This window comes from Anopheles moucheti, chromosome 2 (assembly GCF_943734755.1).
Source record: "Anopheles moucheti chromosome 2, idAnoMoucSN_F20_07, whole genome shotgun sequence".
Lineage (NCBI taxonomy): Eukaryota > Metazoa > Arthropoda > Insecta > Diptera > Culicidae > Anopheles > Anopheles moucheti.
Genome location: NC_069140.1, coordinates 3,034,566 through 3,052,592, shown reverse-complemented (window position 1 = coordinate 3,052,592; position 18,027 = coordinate 3,034,566). Strand labels below are relative to the sequence as shown.

At 45.6% G+C, this 18,027-nt stretch overlaps 3 protein-coding genes across 3 annotated transcripts; 2 read left to right on the top strand and 1 right to left on the bottom strand.

Annotated features, from left to right (window-relative positions):
* Nucleotides 1-1,412: 1,412 nt before the first annotated feature.
* Nucleotides 1,413-6,673, top strand: LOC128305831 (glycerol kinase). Its single transcript, XM_053043484.1, has 10 exons — nucleotides 1,413-2,353; nucleotides 2,439-2,697; nucleotides 2,767-3,311; nucleotides 3,384-3,548; nucleotides 4,057-4,148; nucleotides 4,949-5,062; nucleotides 5,163-5,254; nucleotides 5,401-5,497; nucleotides 5,687-5,832; nucleotides 5,901-6,673. Exons 1-10 carry the CDS (start codon nucleotides 2,285-2,287, stop codon nucleotides 5,987-5,989), a joined length of 1,668 nt encoding a protein of 555 aa, XP_052899444.1. The 5' UTR covers nucleotides 1,413-2,284; the 3' UTR covers nucleotides 5,990-6,673.
* Nucleotides 6,674-7,892: 1,219 nt separating this feature from the next.
* Nucleotides 7,893-13,891, top strand: LOC128305743 (uncharacterized). The gene is made up of 5 exons (XM_053043369.1): nucleotides 7,893-7,991; nucleotides 9,608-9,937; nucleotides 10,012-10,526; nucleotides 10,598-11,293; nucleotides 11,365-13,891. The coding sequence occupies exons 1-5, from the start codon at nucleotides 7,934-7,936 to the stop codon at nucleotides 11,806-11,808; spliced, it is 2,043 nt and encodes a 680-aa protein (XP_052899329.1). The 5' UTR covers nucleotides 7,893-7,933; the 3' UTR covers nucleotides 11,809-13,891.
* Nucleotides 13,892-13,897: 6 nt separating this feature from the next.
* LOC128305920 (prostaglandin E2 receptor EP4 subtype) lies at nucleotides 13,898-16,493 on the bottom strand. Its single transcript, XM_053043600.1, has 5 exons — nucleotides 16,228-16,493; nucleotides 15,008-15,224; nucleotides 14,751-14,934; nucleotides 14,415-14,683; nucleotides 13,898-14,345 (listed from the first exon to the last, which is right to left on the bottom strand). The coding sequence occupies exons 1-5, from the start codon at nucleotides 16,491-16,493 to the stop codon at nucleotides 14,091-14,093; spliced, it is 1,191 nt and encodes a 396-aa protein (XP_052899560.1). The 3' UTR covers nucleotides 13,898-14,090.
* Between the last annotated feature and the right edge of the window lie 1,534 nt (nucleotides 16,494-18,027).

Genomic DNA, 18,027 nt, shown 5'->3' with positions numbered 1-18,027 from the left:
TTTGAACTTTGGTAATGACGTCAAAGTCGTCAAGCCCGATCGTCGCCCAGGGTCTGCGATCCCGTTCATGAGGTCCCTTGACTGATTGGTTTACCGCGGTTTACTCTGTATGCGACGTTTTATCACAAATCGACAGGAATGTGACGGGCGCAAGGTCGGCCACACGGCGGGTGTAAGATTAGGCCAGGTTTACGGGTGTAACCAATCTTTGATTAGTAGATGCTCAGTTGTTGAGTGTCGGTCGTGCATGCGTGTCGGTTAGGAAGTGCGGTGCGATACATCATATTAAACAGAGGCCCACTCGAGTGAGGGTAAATCCGTGTACAATCCGTGTATGTGTCTGTTACTTAATTACCTTTCGGTATGTAAATATTTAAACACCTCCAAAAGTGTCGTTGCGCAGTGTTCGTCGCATCCGGTCACCGAAACGGTGTACTTTGCCCACCGTTTGTAGGCGCCCGATAGGCGTGTCCGATTGCTGGCGTTATCTTATCGAAGGGAATTTTAAAATTACACTCCCGCCTATAATGCAGCTAATGGGCCGCGTCACGTCCCCTGGCGTGTCTCTGTACCCTTTACCTTTTTCCGTTGTGAATCAACACGTGGGATGAGCCCACGCTCGTGCGATAAGTTGCGCCGATGGTCGTTGAAGAACAGTAAACAGTGCATCATCATTTAAATTTAATTAAATTTTGGAAAATGACATCGGAACAGTGAAAGGTATATTCGCGAAATGAAAGTGGGTCAACAACCGTCGCGCCACAGATTGAGAGCAATTTTTCCCTTTTTTGAATCAACAAACGAACCGGATTCGCTGTCGTTTGGACAGTTTTGGAGGCTCGTCCACCGTTTGTGTGTGGTGGTGTACGTTGCTGTACGAGCGTATGACGTCTGAACACGTCCCAGCCAACATATCTGCTATTAAGCTACTATTAAGGTGCTTCGCGAATTGCAATGCCAATGCAATGCAACGAAATGTGCATTTCATGTAGTTGTCTTCAAATATGTAGAAGAAATACATCAGGTAACTCGTTGACTGCCACGCTTAGTTATTAATTACGAATAACTGTAACCGAAAAAAGCCTTTCAAGGGCACATAAAATATTTGTAACAAATGATTTGTAAACCCCAATCAAAGGACTAGATTTATTAATGATGAATCATTATAACTACCAAAGGATTCATTCGCACATCTGCCTCATCAACAGCTTAATAACATGACACTAATTTCTTTGTCAGTTGGGTTTATTTCAACCCCTAATGACGTCAACGGCATGCTTTGCTGTAAAGCGTTCTGGGAAAATAGCAGCCTATAGAATGATGATTACCCTTATTTTTGTATTGATTATATGAGTTTATCTTGCACATTTTCGTAGTTTTGTTATCGTTTATTTGGCGATTTAATAGCCGATTGCTAGACTATTGCTAGAACAGTTTTAATTTAACGCACGATATGAACAGGTTTTCCTACTGCTACTTGACATGCGTGCGTCAGTATTGTTTTTCTTTTGCTCTCGGATTTCTTCCTGACTCTCCGAAACTGTCAACTGCGTGTTGAACGACCAAATTGGCCGGAACCGAAACGCGACGTGCTGCGTGGCCGCCAGAATTGTTGCGGCAAACTGGGGACCGGCAGCTGCGATTGTTGGGATGGTCGGCGAGAGTAGGTGTTAAGCGTCACAAGCCGCTGCTCCGCTAGTCCCGGTGTTCACCCGGACAGTGTCGTCGTGGGCAGTTGATAACACCGTCACGATCTCGCGCCAAGCCGGTTTAGAGAAAAGTGAGGGTCGCCGTGACTGTGCAGCAGCGGAGTGGCAGGCGCTAAGTGTTTGTTTCCATTACCCGACCCGGTTTCACAGTGAAGGAATGTGGTTTTTGCGAACAGCTTGCTGACTCAGCTGCCTGTCTCGCCTCGTACCTTCGTTAGTTGGGACACACTGTCGAGTCGGCGATGAGTGCATAATCATGATAACGTGGACAAGGCGATAAGTTCCTTTCGACACACCTTCTTGGCAGGAATCCTCTAGCTAATCGCGGACACACACGTGCACAGAAGATCATCATCTCGAGACGGGCGGACCCAGCACCTCACCAGCCGCGAGTGACATTATGCAACGTACGTACAGCCGAGAAGTGGTGGCTGATACATAACGTGGTGCTGTGAAGTAGTGTGTGCGTTGACCCGACTGAGAGCTGGTGCTCGCGACATACGGTTTCGAAGCAAAGTAGCAGAAGAAGCGCCGGCACAACAGTGTGATTTGTTGTCAACATCTGCACATCCACCATGGCTTCCTTGGAGCGCAGCAAATTGATTGGCGTGATCGATGCAGGCACGAACAGTACGCGGTTTGTGGTACGAAGACACGTGTCTGCTGGCCTGGTGTCAGGATTGTTGATGGGTTTGGAAGAGTCTAATGAATTCTTGTTTCTTGTTTTAGATTTTCAAATTACCGGAATTCGAGGAGATTGCAGCGCATCAAATACGCATTACGCAGATTGTCCCACGCGATGGCTGGACCGAGCACAATCCGGTGGAGGTGCTGGAAGCGGTAAGGCTCTGTGCAGTGGAAGCGTGCCACCAGGTGGAAAAGCTTGACTATCTCGTCAAAGATATCGCCGCAATCGGTATCACGAATCAGCGCGAAACGACTGTCGTGTGGGACAAAAACACTGGCGAACCTCTGTACAATGCCATCGGTAAGAGATCTCGTTATTCTAACAACCGTTGGAGAAAAGCTTTAACACTTTGTTTTCCACACCTTGCAGTATGGAACGATATTCGGACGGATAAAACGGTCGATCGGGTGTTGGCCCGTCTGCCGGAACAGAACCACAATCACTTCCGCGCACTGTCTGGGCTCCCAATTTCGCCCTACTTTTCCGCCCTCAAGCTGAACTGGCTGAAGGATAATGTGGTGGCAGTAAGGAAGGCGTGCCGGGAGAAGCGTTGTTACGCTGGAACAATCGACACGTGGTTGGTGTGGAATTTGACCGGTGGTCCACAAGGTGGTGCTTTCGTGACTGATGTAACCAATGCGTCCCGTACGCTGTTAATGAACATCGAAACACTGCACTGGGATCCGCTGCTGACGAAAACGTTCTCCGTCCATCCGGATATGTTGCCGGAAATTCGTAGTTCGTCTGAGATTTACGGCAAGGTGAAGGACAACAGTGTGCTCGATGGAATTCCGATCAGTGCGATATTGGGGAATCAGCAGGCGAGTCTTATCGGGCAACGGTGCTTAAAGGAGGGTCAGGCAAAGAATACCTACCGAAAAGGATGCTTCCTGCTGTACAATACGGGAACTAGGGTATGTTTGAGGAGTAAGGACACAAGAAGAGGCGAATGAGGTTACACTTTTCAATATTCTTTTATTTTGTAGTGCGTCCAATCGACTCACGGCCTGGTGACGACGGTAGCGTACCAGATGGGTCGAAATGCACCACCGGTGTATGCTTTGGAAGGCTCAGTAGCAGTAGCCGGTGTGGCCATGAACTGGTTGCGCGATAATCTTAAAATTATTAAGGACATCAAAGATTCCGAACAGGTAAGTTGCATCGATTTGATCGACGAGTACCGGTGACCTTTGAAAGACATTGAAGAGCGACAAACAAAACTATTTAATGAAACATGTTTAGAGAAGAGTTTATTGCCGTTGATGTGATAAAGATATTTACGTGTAAGAACCATAAACAGAGATATTTTGTATGTATGTAAATTAGAAGCATGATCAAAAGAGAGTTATCATGTAATTTGGAGCAATTAATGAAGGTTCTTTGATGTCCGATTGTCGTTATTAGGGAGATACGACTTTATTACGCGTATTTTATTAGTACGATACTTGCATTATTTCCCTTTTGTCATTGTTGCTTTTGTTTTGTATACACACTTACCATACTAGTAATGGAAAATTCTGAAATTCTGCTATGGAATATTCCACTCAACAACTTTCCAACAACGAATCGAAAAGAATCACCGTTTGTTTTTTGTTGACTATTATAAGTTATACCGCTTTGTACATTCTGTTTACTTATTATCAACTTTGTCATTGGCAGATCGCTGGCAGCGTATCATCGACGGGTGATGTTTACTTCGTACCTGCATTCACCGGACTGTACGCTCCCTACTGGCGAAAGGATGCGCGCGGGTAAGTGTCGCGTGTGTTTTTGTTTCTACAACAGTGCGCGCTCATAAATCCAGCTTGTTATCGCGCAATTTCGCGTTCGTTAGATTATAAACGGCAAGGGTACAATTCACACCCTTAAGCACTAATCGCGGAACCATCAATATTACCCCTGCGGATGATGAGAGTATAGTTCGGTTGTAAATTGCGGTACACACAGCTGCGCATGAAGATAGCGGGAAGATGATTGGGAAAAGCGCAAGATGTCAGGGCTCATTTTTTGTGTGGATTGATAGGTGGCACGCAAGCTAGAGAATTGATATATTGGTAGTAAGGGAACATGAAGGAATTAGTAGCAGTACGAGAGAGACCTTGATACAAAGCTACTCGCGCACGACCGATGATGACGCGCTGTCCGAGACTTGCGTGATGTTCACTGCCGTTCGTGATTGACTATTTTTATTTTTCTGCTTAAAGTATTTCAACCGTTTCCTACCATACGTTGGTGACAGTGGGTGAGGTTGCGCGTCATTGATTTATTTTTTGTGTGCGGATTGAGCCAGACACGTTTCGTGCTTCCGTAAACTGTATCACGAGATCAAACGCGAACGGGTCGTTCGGTGATTTCCCTTTGGGGTGGGTTTTTTTTACGTTGACTTCATCGTGCCCTTCGTCGCGATGTGAATTCCCGTTGTCTTATTTTAACTTAACGATTGCTTGTACACAATGTACACGATCTCGCTCGATCACACTCGATTACACTCGATTACACTCGCGCACTCTCTCATTCACTCGATGTTGTTTAATTTCGGTTTCTTTCGCAGCATATTTTGTGGTTTGACCAGTTTCACTACCAAGCACCACTTCGTGAGGGCCGCCTTGGAGGCGGTATGCTTCCAAACGCGGGACATTATCGAAGCGATGAAAAAAGACTGCGGGTACGTAGACTTGGAACTGGAAGGCAAACGAGTTATGTTGTGCCGCAACACACTCCGCACGGTAGTGGATCATGTTTCTGTTTTTATTTCTTGCATACAGCATAAACCTGAACAAACTTCACGCGGATGGTATTATGGCGAACAACAGTCTTTTAATGCAGCTGCAAGCGGATTTGAGCGGCATTCCTGTGTGTAAGTAGACAACATAAAGCTCTCGCAGTACGCTCGTAACGTATTATCGCCAGTGAGAGCAGGTAGTAGTTGTGACTGTCGCGTTTTTACGTCGGGCTTTTCGGATGATCGTGCTTACATGCTGTCATTTTGTTTGTAACCTGCAGTGAAAACGGAGGTACACGAACCGGCCGCACTCGGAACAGCTATGGCTGCAGCTCAAGCAAACGGGGTGGATTTGTACAAGCTGGAAGCGGAAATCCGGTAAGTGGATGTGTTTATTCAAGGTGGAGGAAATAATTATTTTCCTGGCTACCGTTTAACCCCGGACTGATAAGCATATGTGTGTTCACGACGGTCGAGTGTGGCATTTCCCGATAGGTTCATTTTCAATAACACTCTTGAGATAGATAACAAATAGGATCGTATGTGTGTTTGTTTTTCTTTTTGCAGCGGCTATGCAGGTGTTCAATCACACCATGAAACATTCCTTCCGACGACGACCGAAGAGGAACGGAATGCTCGTTACACCAAGTGGAAAATGGCGGTCCAGCGAAGTTTAGGCTGGGCAGTATCGAAGAAGAGTGAAGCAATGACGGGTAAGCGGACGTTGAACATCGTGCGAAGCGGTCCGTTTAATACCGTTTTTTTGTTGAAACTTTTCCAGATGAACGTTACAGCTTGCTAGCTTCAATTCCGGCCGGTTTATTCCTTGCCACAAGTTTCCTGATGTTGGTACACTCGCAACGGCGGTGAGTCAGTGGACGAGGACACGACAACCGGTACACTACTAGTCTACTAAACGTTAACAATCCAGTTTCGGATACTTTCTGAACACATTCGGTGACAAAAAAGACAAATAGCACAACGAGTGCATGGTGCTACCCCCTATTACACTAAGAGCAACAATCAACGATCGTTATAGGAATGCTTAGTGGAATGGTACTCAGGAAGAAGGTTATTAATACATCGTAAGCGTTAGTCCAGTAGTAAATGTAGGCTGACTTTAAATTCTTGTTTTTATATCTAAATCACGGTGAAGAAAAACAAAATAGTTGCTGTGAAAATAATTCGTTAGATAAAAACGCGCTCAACCGATACATATTCCAAATGCGAAAGTGCTTAATGCGACAACGAGGACGCTATCCATAGATATTACAGTTAGACAACACGGTACGGACACAGTTTAGGTAGATCGATTCCAATTTGCAACCGAATGGCGTAAATTTGTTTGTTATGAAACTGTTATATTGAAATAGCGAAAGGTTTGGCTTTAATTTGTTTTATTTATGGGTTGGTTAGATAGTTTACTTTTTTCATGTACTTTACGAAACAAAACACAACTGCACTGTGTTTAGTGGCCTATTACATCATACTTACGATTGTTTTCGACAGAGTAAGAAATAAATTAGCTAATAAGCTAAGGTACACAAATAATGAAAAAAAAACTCTTTTTAAATCTATTTTTAATAAACATTCGCTTGTTGCCAAAAGAAAAACTCTGTGGTAGGTTATTTAATTCGGTATTTTCGAAAAACACTTTACAGTCTCTAATGGAATCACGAATTATGAAATGATTTATAGGAAACATAATATAGCACTGTGGATGTTTTCCGTGACGTACTGTATTGCGTTATCGGTTGTGATATGGAACTCGCAGTCACTCACCACGACGGCGAGCGGGTGTAGTGCGCGTGCGGCACTCACGCGTGTTTGGTAAAGCTTGGTTGCTATGTAGCAGCGATGGAGACGCATGGTTTCACTGGTGGCGTATTGCAAACGACGCTAACAAAGCACTCCGTTGTAGCGTTGTATTTCACACTGGGGATAGGAACCCAGGACTCTGACACCACTACCAAAGCACAGCTCACAGTGGTTGGGAGTGAGCAACCGGAAGTATATTTCTCGGTCAGAGCAAACTCACCCAGGAACTCTGGTGCAGACAGCGACAAACCGTCAGTCAGTCGGTAATAGTACGGGTAGCGAAGCGGTCGTCGTACGGTTACGGTCGTTGTCACCCGTAGGTGCAGAAGGGTTTGTGCCTGTCGCCTGAGCGTAGTGAGTTTGAGAGGGATAACGAGTGAAAAGAACGCTTCTGTGATGGAGAAGGAAAGGATAAGATGAAAATTTATCTCCACACGACAGGACGGAGATCTGTGGCAAGGTGTAAAGTGTAATGTGATAAGCGTCCTGACGGCTCGGGACACAGTACAGTGAACAACGCGACCCACCAGTATCGATTATGCGTATCGCGTGAGGGAAAGCAGCCAGTATGACCTAAGCGGTGAAGCCCAAAACAACAGAAAGAGACTGTAGTAAGTTGGATGGACGGGAGTGTCTGATGACCTAAAAGCTTGCCAACAGAAAAGCTAGCCCGTCGGAGTGCGTCGCGTGTCTACGTTTTCAGTCTTCCAGTAGCAGCAGTGTTTGTGTGCGTGTGCGTTTGTGTGTACACCAGTTGATGTGTTTACTATACGGGATAAAGCGTAACGGGTGCGTGAAAAATATGGAGAAAGGGTAATTGTGCGATGTGAACCGACTGATAGCGAGGTGTTTTTAATTGAATCCTCCCGGTGAACTGAAGCTCGCTGGTGCCCACTATCCATCCGCATCTTATCTAGCATCCCGTACACTACTAGCCCAACTCCAAACCCTTGGAATCGTGCACCGACTGTAGACGACATCCACAACCTCATCAACATGCTATCAAGGAGCGTACTTCCGGTGCTGCTGGTGCTGCAATTTTCCGGCCAGCTACGTGAGTATAGAATCGGGGCCAAGGCAAGGCACGAATTGTAAATGAGGGGGGTTGCGAGGGTGGCAAAACGGAAGAACTTGTGTTGGAGAAATCAACTGGATTCAATTTGCATGCATAAGTAACTACCGCAACACCGATGTGGTTTGCCATCGCACCGGAACCAGAGAACAGGATTCTTGTTGCTTCTTCGCCCCGCATCCGTAACAGCAGTGTGTTGTCCCGAGCTGTCATCGCGCACTCCTATCACGGGCTGACGCTGTATCATAGCCGTTACGGGCGCATATAACCACTTAACGGCTCTGAACCTCGCCGAGCCAAATGTTCACAATGGAAAATGGCGGTTTAATGGCGTCTGGGAGCAATAAACAGGCCGAAATCCGTTCGTTGGACTTGCGTCACATTCGTACAATCGTAAAGCAGGACGAAAAATCAATTTCCCCACTACGATACACATAAAACACACAAAATTAGACTCTACGAAGCCCCAAAAACTGGCCAAACTGGCGCGTTCGATGGCCGATGATTGTGTTTGATCAATTTTTCGCACGAATACGTGGTTTGCGTGCTGTACCCCAAGGAATAGGTCACCTACAAATGGGCCAAACATAAGCCAAACCTTTGCGGAGAGACCACAAACAAGGGCAGCACATGATTCACAGAGCAAATATGTTGCTCGCTTTGGGACCGTTTTATCGCAACTGTGTTGGCAATTCGAGTAGAAGAAAAATACGAGCCCTTATAGCGAGTGGGGGGAGAAGAAACAATCCTTACTGCAGAGGTGTTCGGTAAAACACCTGCAAAAGCCCCAATATCCTTCGGGCATTCTCGGTACGTGACAAGTGTTACACATTAAATGAGTACACTCTTGCCAACTCTTGCCACCCACTTCAGGGCACGTCTAGAAACGGCGGGGGATTTCGATTGTGTTCCCGCTACTACGCTGCACTGTATTGAGTGTGCTTCTCGCGAGCTGTTCCTTTGATAGCCAACCGTAGAACCTTAAGGCTAGGAACAGAGCTCGGTTAAAGGATGTTCGCTTGTCTGCTACACTCGAGTGTCGCAAACAAGAATGGCTGACTGTAGAAATCCCGCAGGAAATGTGCTGTGCAGAAGCATGAATGAATGCATGAATGAAAGTATGCAGCGACAGCGACTAAGCGTCGGTACATGGAAGCACCCCGACGTACATGCTGGAAGTACACAACGGGGAAGAGCCGGAATTGCCTCGACAATGTCGAATAAATTTTCCTTCTGTTTCTTTTGCACTCCCACGAGCTTCAGATGGCGCGCTCCTACGTAGGTACAAAAAGAGAGAATGTCCCAGTTCTGCGTGGGTATTTTTGGAATGCACTCAACTATAATGCACTTTATCGGGAATATAATTGCATGATTTGCAGCATGAGGATGATGTCAGTTCTCTGGTCGAAGCATTGCAATTGTCGTTGGTGTACGGTGGAGAATATTCCATAATGAATGAGGCAAGATAAAGGCCTTCGAGTGGGGGTTTTTGTTCAGTAGCAGATGAGGCTTTAATTTGGAGCATATAAATGGCTTTAAGAATTGCATTTGCAGTACTGAAATTGTCCTGTTATCTATGTTTCTCCCACCTTCAACAGAATGTAAAGGCATACGGGCTAAGTTTGCCAACTACGAAACGAAGTTCATAAACGATTTTATCAACTTTACCCGTCCTGCTGGCGATATCATGGAACCGATCTACTACGATTACGACGGTGGCACTAAAACGTCCGACTACGAGACGGGCATGACGTTGGGTGGTTTGCCAATACCGGAAGAGACACCTGGTCGCTCTGCCGTGACAAACGGTGAGGTAACCCGACCGCCGGACATTTTTCCCGATCCGGACAAAATATACGCTTCCTTCATTAACAAAAGCACGATGAAACGGAACCGATATCCTGGGGAGGAGAATGTGATAAAAGTGTGTAAGTATTGCGTGAGACTTGGAAGTGGGCCACAGTTCGTCTAAAGCTTGTTCCAAATCCTTGTTTTGATGTAGATTCCTCGAAGTCGTTACGCAAGTCACCGCAGGCCCACACGACGGACGATGAGAGTTCCTTCGATAATCTGAACAACGATATGAAGGGGCATGATTTCATCGACAACATCATGTACATCTACTACGGCACTAATGGGAATTTGCGCAAAGATCTCGGCGGGAATGTGATCGTGATTGGAGCAGTCTTTGCGCTGGCACCACAGATACTGACGATCATCATACTGTTCCTGAGGAATCGTCGTCTGCGTCACTTTAATGCGTTCTATCCGATCTGTCTGAATCTGTTGCTGGCCCTGATCGCGTCAAATTTGTCCTTCATACTGGGCGTACAGGCAACGCGGAATGTGATCCGGTGTGAGCTGATCGCAGTGCTGCTGCACTATTTGCATCTGAGTACGAGCATCTGGTGCTTTATCTACATCTACGTGATATACGATCTGCTTGCGAACGAGTGTACACCGAAGTTGAAGTATCATTATCTGCTGGGTTACGGTATCCCTGCGGTGTACGTGTTGGTAAGTGACGGAACAGTAACAGTCTTGTACGTGATCCATTCAACTAATAGCTCTCTCTTTCTTTTATGCAGTTTTCGTACGCGTCTGCTATTGATCGGTTTGAGGTGCATCGATACTGCTGGATGTCGATCCAGAAAGGTATGATCGTAAGTTTTATGGTGCCGATATCGTTTCTGATCATCCTTACAACCGTGTTGGGAACACTGAGTCTCAAGCGTATCTCCACCAAGCAGACGGAGCTACTGTGCGAAAGCATAGAAAGTATCATCGAGACAACGTCCAAGTGTAACGACATCATATATCCGCGTTTGCCATCATTGGCCGGCGTTAACATGGCCATGGTGTGCCGAAGCAACAGCTATCCGCAGCTAGAGCAAGTGAAAGACCGTAACGTGTGCTGCCAGGAGTACGCCGATTGCGCTAATCGTCACTCGGTGGTAACGTTACCACAGCCGACCACCACAGGTATGGCTATTACACCAGGCATGACGACGGCAGCTGCCAGCCAGTACGCAATGAACGCAACCAAACGTTCGTTCGATTGTTACGATACACGGATCGACCTGGGACAGCTATCACTGGCAGAACTAACCACACCGAGCATGGCGTCGGATGTGCAGGACTTTACGGAGTTCAAGAAGGCGATCAAGTTTGGACTGTTCTTCCAACCGATCTTCTCCGTGTGCTGGTTCCTGGAGGTCATTGCCCTGGAGAATGTCCACTCGTGTGTGATGCCGGTAATATTTGCCATCAGTTTCAATATTCTGGTGAGTGTGCCTGAAGAAATCCATTTCTTCTGTTGATCTGACAAATGATTTGTTTTCCATTTTACTTCTAGAATTGGTGCATGCTGGTACGGTCCTCCAATGTCTGTCCGTACATTAGCTCCACGATGGAGAAAACGCTTGAAAACCAGCAGGTGGGATCCTGCGGTGAATCACTGAACGGTACGATCGGTCCTGGAGGAGATAACGACGCAACACAGACAAGCGTATGCACCGATACGATTCCGTTGCTTTGTGCTTCCAACAGTGGATCCGCTGTGATTAGTCCGAGCGGTACTGTGTGCGCTTCGATGAAAGGCTCCGGAGCTACGGTTGCCACCGTACCACGCAAATTCTCTGCCACTTCCGTCACCGAAGAGCAGCAGCAGCCGCTGTTCTATAGCAATTTCATTGGAACAACAAACGTACCCATGTCGTGGGAATCGAGCATTGATTTAGGCGCTTACCATCTGCACGAAACGAAGAACGCTGACTGCATCAGCACTATCAGCAACTAAGAGATGGCGAACACGGACGTCACCGAGCATTTTGTGTTGGAATTGTCCCGAACGCGTGTGAATCGCGTCCTCGTGGTCAGACTAAGGAAATTGGAACTGGAACCATATCAAGACGATACTCCTCGTTAGTTGAGAAAAAACATTTTTGGCTGCCGGGCTGATCTTAGATCGGATGCGGACGGTGGCTTCTAGTTTGTGATAAAGTTGTAGCGGTTAGCTGTTCCCGATCGTCACAGGATCGTTCTTTAGATGCAGTTGCATATAAATGCGGAAGAATTCCTCGTCTTTGCCCATTATCAAACTAACCAGTACCATTTAAACTCTTTTTAGAATGAGATGCAAGGAATCCTCGAATGACAATTGAAAGTTATAGGCCAAGGAAGGGTTAGAGAAACTAATTTACAGTTTTATTTGGTTCTCTATATCAGGAGTCTCCAAACTGCGGCCCGCGGGTCCTCGAGAGCTTCCTACTACGGTAGTTTCAACCAATGCGGTCTGTGGACTGAAAAGTTTGGAGACCTCTGGTCTACAACCTCTGGTACATCTCTCTGGTCTACAACAGTTTGTTTTTGAACTTAGATTTCGTAAATTATATATTAACAAACGAATAATTCTATTACATCTCGCCCAAAGAATGGTGTTTTTATCGACTTACTTGCTAGTGTACATAAAGTAGAACATCCTGTATTGCGCTTTTAATTATGGTTGATATGTTTGAACTGGGTGTTAACATTACATCAACGTAAAACAAATTTTGGCAATTCGGAGGCAGTTTTAAGCAATATTATACCTTGAAAAGAAATGAATTCTTTGATAAATCTTCTTAAGAGAAACAGCGGTGAGCGACAGGCACCATCAAGTATGACATATTTTAACTCCTCCAGCAAATATCTACTACTGAACAACGCACACATCTGTTTCGTTGCGTCTAGAAAAGGTGATAGAATCAGAATTAGGGCATTAATAACATTTTGAGGAGTAATGGGAAACTGACAGAACATAAGGGGAAGTTACCAACTACCCTTCCAAACACTCCAAACAGAAACGCAGGTCCTCCAAACATTTGATATCAGGTTGGGTTTTGCAGGTGTAGCAAGACAGCACAAACAGCAGTAACAAGTGAAGTTTCCTTTTATTGGTGCTTTGCCACTGATTAGTACAAACGATATTCTAACACAAACAAAAACAACATTTGGCCCTGAAGGATGGGATTTGTATCTGTGCGTGTGGACTACGACTATGAAGAGCGCAAATCGATGTTGCATGGAAACATTAGTGACATTCTAGATGTGTACACGAACGAAGAATCAAGCAAGAAGTTTGAACGCGCGACTTGCTCCGATCGATGTAGCCCTTCCGAAGGCGATGTGATAGGGTGAAACAGAGCAAAAGGGAGAAAAATCAACCACGATTGTGAACGACCGTCTTAATCGAATATATCAATTTATACTACCCAACAATCTAGACGCTGGCCAGTGTAGGGCACCGGCTGCGGTCAGCCACCAGCGTTTCACATAATCCATTTCCAGTCTAATAGAGCCTGTTGTAATTAGCGAATCTCATATGCACACACAGACGGACACACACACATACACTTTTTACTCCTATAACTTGTTTATCCAGTTCGAAACAAATTTGTAGCCATCCCGCCAACATTAATAACGGTGTGGTGGATATTAAGGATACACCATTGGACGATCCAAACCAAACAAAACCACGAGGACATAAAGGCGCTTCACTGCTTCAATACGCCTTGAAGCGTTGCTAGTCACGTACATCAGTTCAGGTGATAGTATTAGTTAAAAACAAACAGCTAAATGCAGTTTTATGACGTGTTTTGCATGACTTCAGGACATGCCTAAAGCGATGCAATTTGTGTCATAAAAATACGTTCTTTGATTGTTTGATTGATATCACCTGGAAAGGTAGTAAGAACTTTGCAGAAAAAAAAACGATTTCCATCTCCTATGGTCGCGTACCGAACATTGAGTCAAACAAACGTAGTGACGAACTTTTTCTCAAAGGTGAAAGTATCCTAGTGATAATATTTACATTGAAATAAAGGTATTTAGACAAGTGTAGCAAGCTAGCAATGCGTAGTTCAATCCTTCGTAAGTTGTGAACATCAGAATTGGTGTTTTTTATCATCATATGTGTTGAATCGATAAGATTTATTCTCGATGTTTTGTATTCTTACAGATCGACCATCATTCGTTACATCGCGATGGATCCCGTATGCTTGCAGTAGAATCTGAATTTGTTTCCTTCCTACTAAAACGCTACTACGGAAGTGGTGATGAGTTGGTCGACTTTTGCATCGGTGACAGGGCAGCATCCACGATGTTGAACCGTTGGTTGCGGCTAAACATGTAGCGTATCATGGTGCGCAAGTCACTTCGGCGGCTCTTCTTCAGCAGCACATAGATGTACGGGTCGAGCGTAAAGTGCACCAATATCAGTATGTCGGACACTCGGAACACCCAGGTTAGCTTCTGCTTCATGGCAGCATTGAGCTGTTGCAGCAAGATGATTGAGATCTGCGAATAGAAAGCGGGCAAAACGTGTGTAGAATGTGAAGGACGAGGAGACTTTACCGTTTTACTGACCATCTGCGGAAGCCAGCAAATGATAAAGAACACACTAAGAACGGTCATCAGCTTGGCGAAGCGTATTTCCTCCGTCGTAGGCTCGTTGAACATGCGCATGATGTTGGAATCGGTAAAGCTGGATGATTTTGGCGTTTGGCTCATCGATCGGTTCAGCATTGGTGTTGGTTTGATTGAGCCAAACTGGCGGCACATCTTCCGATGCGATCTATACAACACCTTTCTCACACTAAGATTACAGATCACAATCCCAACACAAAGCAGCGTTCCTAGGGAGTAAAAAAGAACATTCCGTTAACGGAGCTCATCGAGAGCAGGCTCAACGAACGATCTTACCGACACTGAAGAACAAATACGCATACGCCACATCCATCGGTTCGGTAGCACTGCGGTAGCGAGCACACGTTTTCTTCCGTTCGTCGTAATAAACGCCGAATCCGAACAGTGGCAGAAACGTTATGAAGGCACCGATACCCCACAGGATGAAGATCGATTTGCGGATCAGATTATCCGTCACGTACTGTAAAAAGGCGCAGTTCTCGGTTGTACTGCAACATTATCGTCCACCATCGTTGACCATCTCGCTTCCTTACCTTATGATAGAAGAACGGTTTCGCCAGCGCTATGTAACGTTCGAAGGCCATAACGAACGCTACACAACCGGAACTGATGCCGAATACACGCCAAATTACGCGCAGGATGCATAGGTTGTGTATGTTCGCCTGAATGACGTCCGCTGGAAGGTAGAGTTGCAAACACATCTGGACAAACATGCCGCTCAATCCAATTAGATCGTTCGTAAGCAAACATCTGAGGTAATGAAACCGAAAAATTCTCATTAAGGATAATTGCCCTCGTGTGTACGAGAGAAATGGTATTATTGTTGGATCTACTACTCTTTAACGCTTTTAATGAAGTTTTAAACATTTGTTAACTTCATCTACAATCTACACGAAGAATTAATTTAAATTAAAAAAACTTGATAGTTTTGCTATTCCCAAACTCTACCATTGCGCCTCATGCCATTGGACCTATTTGCAAGCAGAACGCTAAAACTCAATAATACGATAAGCTGTGATACGATTTGCTTTTCGTTGAACTTTTACTGTTAAAACGTTTTGTGATAAATCACTCATTTGCATATTCCAAATCACATCATTCACAATGAATAACTCGATTGTTTGATCAAATACATCTTTACCGCACATAATCTCTTCCGCCTCCAAGGATCTAATTGCCCGAAACGGTTAGACTTTTGACGGTTTGTCATTTGATCCTTAATTACCAAATCCAATGAATCCTGTGAAATGGACCGAACGCAAACCGTAACTTTCACTTGGACGGTTCATCTAATTCTTCCACACCCGCTAATGTGTCGGCTATAAAACGTTTATCGCTTCAGTGATATTGATTTTCCTTCGCCATAGTGGCACCCAACGGTTCGGAGCGCCTTTGGTAGCGCAGTGTCTATATCAATCATAGATATTGGACGTGTTACGAAGCGACATTAATTGCTGTCGGGCGCAGCAAGCAGTCAATTATAGTGTGATAAACAGCGAAGAAGTTAATTGTAATCAGTTCGATACGCTGTTTCTATTGGGAGTTTAAAGCGCAGCTTTAAAGTTTAGAACTCTCAAGGCGGATATCTGGAAGCATTCCCACCCCCAAAAGAAACCTTTTCCTGTGTGATCACAGTCTTCCAGTAGCAACATCACCACCAGTTCCCCGGGAACGTGCTTGGCATGTAAAGTGTCCGGTTAGTGTGGTATCATGCTTGTTGCTCGGTCACTGCAGCCGAGGTTCGAGAACTTACTTCAGCATTAGCGCGTGTTTCGTGTTGCGGACGTTGCGCCACAGATGGATGAGGGCAATCAGGTTCCCAATGCAGCCAAAAATGTACGAAAACATTACCACCACCATGCAGGGTGTGACCAGGGAGGATGCCTTCTGCGTTCGGTTGCCGGCAAGTTCACCGGCAACATCGGTGCTGTTGGTTGTGGCTAGTAGAGCTGCCGAAATGGTTGTTGCGTACTCCGAAAACGTCCCATTAAAGGGTACGGAATGAACAGTGTGTTCCATTTTGATGGATCTATATCACGGGGCTATCACGGTTCGATCACGTTACTAGTGATGCAGCTGATGTTAAACAATTAGCATTAAGAAGGTTCACTTCACATTTATCACTTGTTTAATTCATAATGAAGATATCCGGAGGTTTCTAAGGCGTTATTCCAAATGGCACTCGCGAAACACAACCCCACACAAACTAGACAACTTGAAGGTGTTAGGGCAGCTTCAACTTTGTCTCTTAGCTAGGTCTTCAAGATATCTGCCGCTAGCTCGTACATCTGCACGGCGTCGAGCCCGAAGCGTTACTGAGCGCGTGTCTTCGGCAACGCAACCGCGTAAGTCTCGACACGCCAAAGGGGAGTCTTTCGTGCCAGGGTCTGTGGGTGGGTGGGTGGGTCCGCGATGGGTGGCTGGAGATACACTTAGGAAAGGATGGGCAACACGGCCACTTCTCGCCTTCTCACCGTACAGGACAGAACGCGGCCCAATCGCACTGTTGTTGATGATCGTGGACTAGCTTTATTGGTCGTTTGTATTTAAATTAAATTGAAATGCGATACATTCTGTCACCCAAGCTTCCTCTTGAAGCTTCGCCTCTCGGTTCCTGCCTGATGCACATTGTTTTAAAGTTTTGCTCTCCATACCTCCAACAGCATTCAGTATCGGCAACAATGACCGCTGAACGCATCCTGCAGAACTCAGGCCGGAGATGGGAGCCGAGTGGAAAGAAAGCGACAGAGACGCACCTTAAAGATAAGAATGCAAAATCGATCCATGTCGGACGAATGGCGGTTAAGGTACGTGGCTGTTCGCATCGAGAATTGGTGCAATATTTGTAGTTGATGGAGTCCCGGTGTCTCGGTGTGCTTCGTCCACCGGCCGATTTTGGACGTAAGGCATGCCGAAAACGGAAACGGTACCCCATTGATGGTGTTGTTACTGGAGCGATGCACGCTACGAATGCTGAATGCTGGTCTGTGCCGGTAGCCGAAGGGGGTCGGTTCTCGTATGCGGCTCGTTCTTGGTAGGGTTCAGGGGTGTGGTCATAACGAACGTTAGCATTAGTTAGTACTTCCGGTCTTACACACGAAGTTGCTTGTTCACACGCTCGGCATTACTGTGCAACTTGAATTTTCGATTCGACACTTGTTGGCAATAAAGTTGCTCTGATAAGGGCAAGCGGAGTAGAAGTGGCAACTTCATTGATTAGCGGAGGTCAATAAAATTCGTCAACTGGTTCGGATTAATTGCGTTCAGGCACGTTGCTGTTGAAGCAAATGTACCCAGACAGCTTGGAATTGTTGCTTCTAGTGACCTTGCCATCAAATCGTAAACATCAGTTGGCAGTAATCAGGATGGCATAGAAATTGTTCAGTTTCTCAAGTAGATGTTTCAAGCATCAAACACTCTTGCATACATAAGACACACATTATACCTGTTGATTGGCTTTAGGCTAAATCGAGCTGAACTTCGATGAAAAAAGGACTGAAAGATCCAAACCAGATAGGACGCACCGTGTGAAAGGATACGATTAACTCTGAGG

Bases quoted from the DNA above. Each gene is read 5' to 3' on its own strand.
- LOC128305743 (XM_053043369.1), top strand. From the start codon at position 7,934: ATGCTATCAAGGAGCGTACTTCCGGTGCTGCTGGTGCTGCAATTTTCC. The intron at 9,938-10,011 runs GTAAGTATTGCG...GTTTTGATGTAG, and splicing joins GGAGAATGTGATAAAAGTGT to ATTCCTCGAAGTCGTTACGC. The intron at 10,527-10,597 runs GTAAGTGACGGA...TCTTTTATGCAG, and splicing joins TCCCTGCGGTGTACGTGTTG to TTTTCGTACGCGTCTGCTAT.
- LOC128305920 (XM_053043600.1), bottom strand. From the start codon at position 16,493: ATGGAACACACTGTTCATTCCGTACCCTTTAATGGGACGTTTTCGGAG. The intron at 14,935-15,007 runs GTAAGGAAGCGA...GCCTTTTTACAG, and splicing joins AACCGTTCTTCTATCATAAG to TACGTGACGGATAATCTGAT. The intron at 14,346-14,414 runs GTCAGTAAAACG...TTCTATTCGCAG, and splicing joins TTTGCTGGCTTCCGCAGATG to ATCTCAATCATCTTGCTGCA.
- LOC128305831 (XM_053043484.1), top strand. From the start codon at position 2,285: ATGGCTTCCTTGGAGCGCAGCAAATTGATTGGCGTGATCGATGCAGGC. The intron at 4,149-4,948 runs GTAAGTGTCGCG...TTTCTTTCGCAG, and splicing joins TGGCGAAAGGATGCGCGCGG to CATATTTTGTGGTTTGACCA. The intron at 5,063-5,162 runs GTACGTAGACTT...TCTTGCATACAG, and splicing joins GCGATGAAAAAAGACTGCGG to CATAAACCTGAACAAACTTC.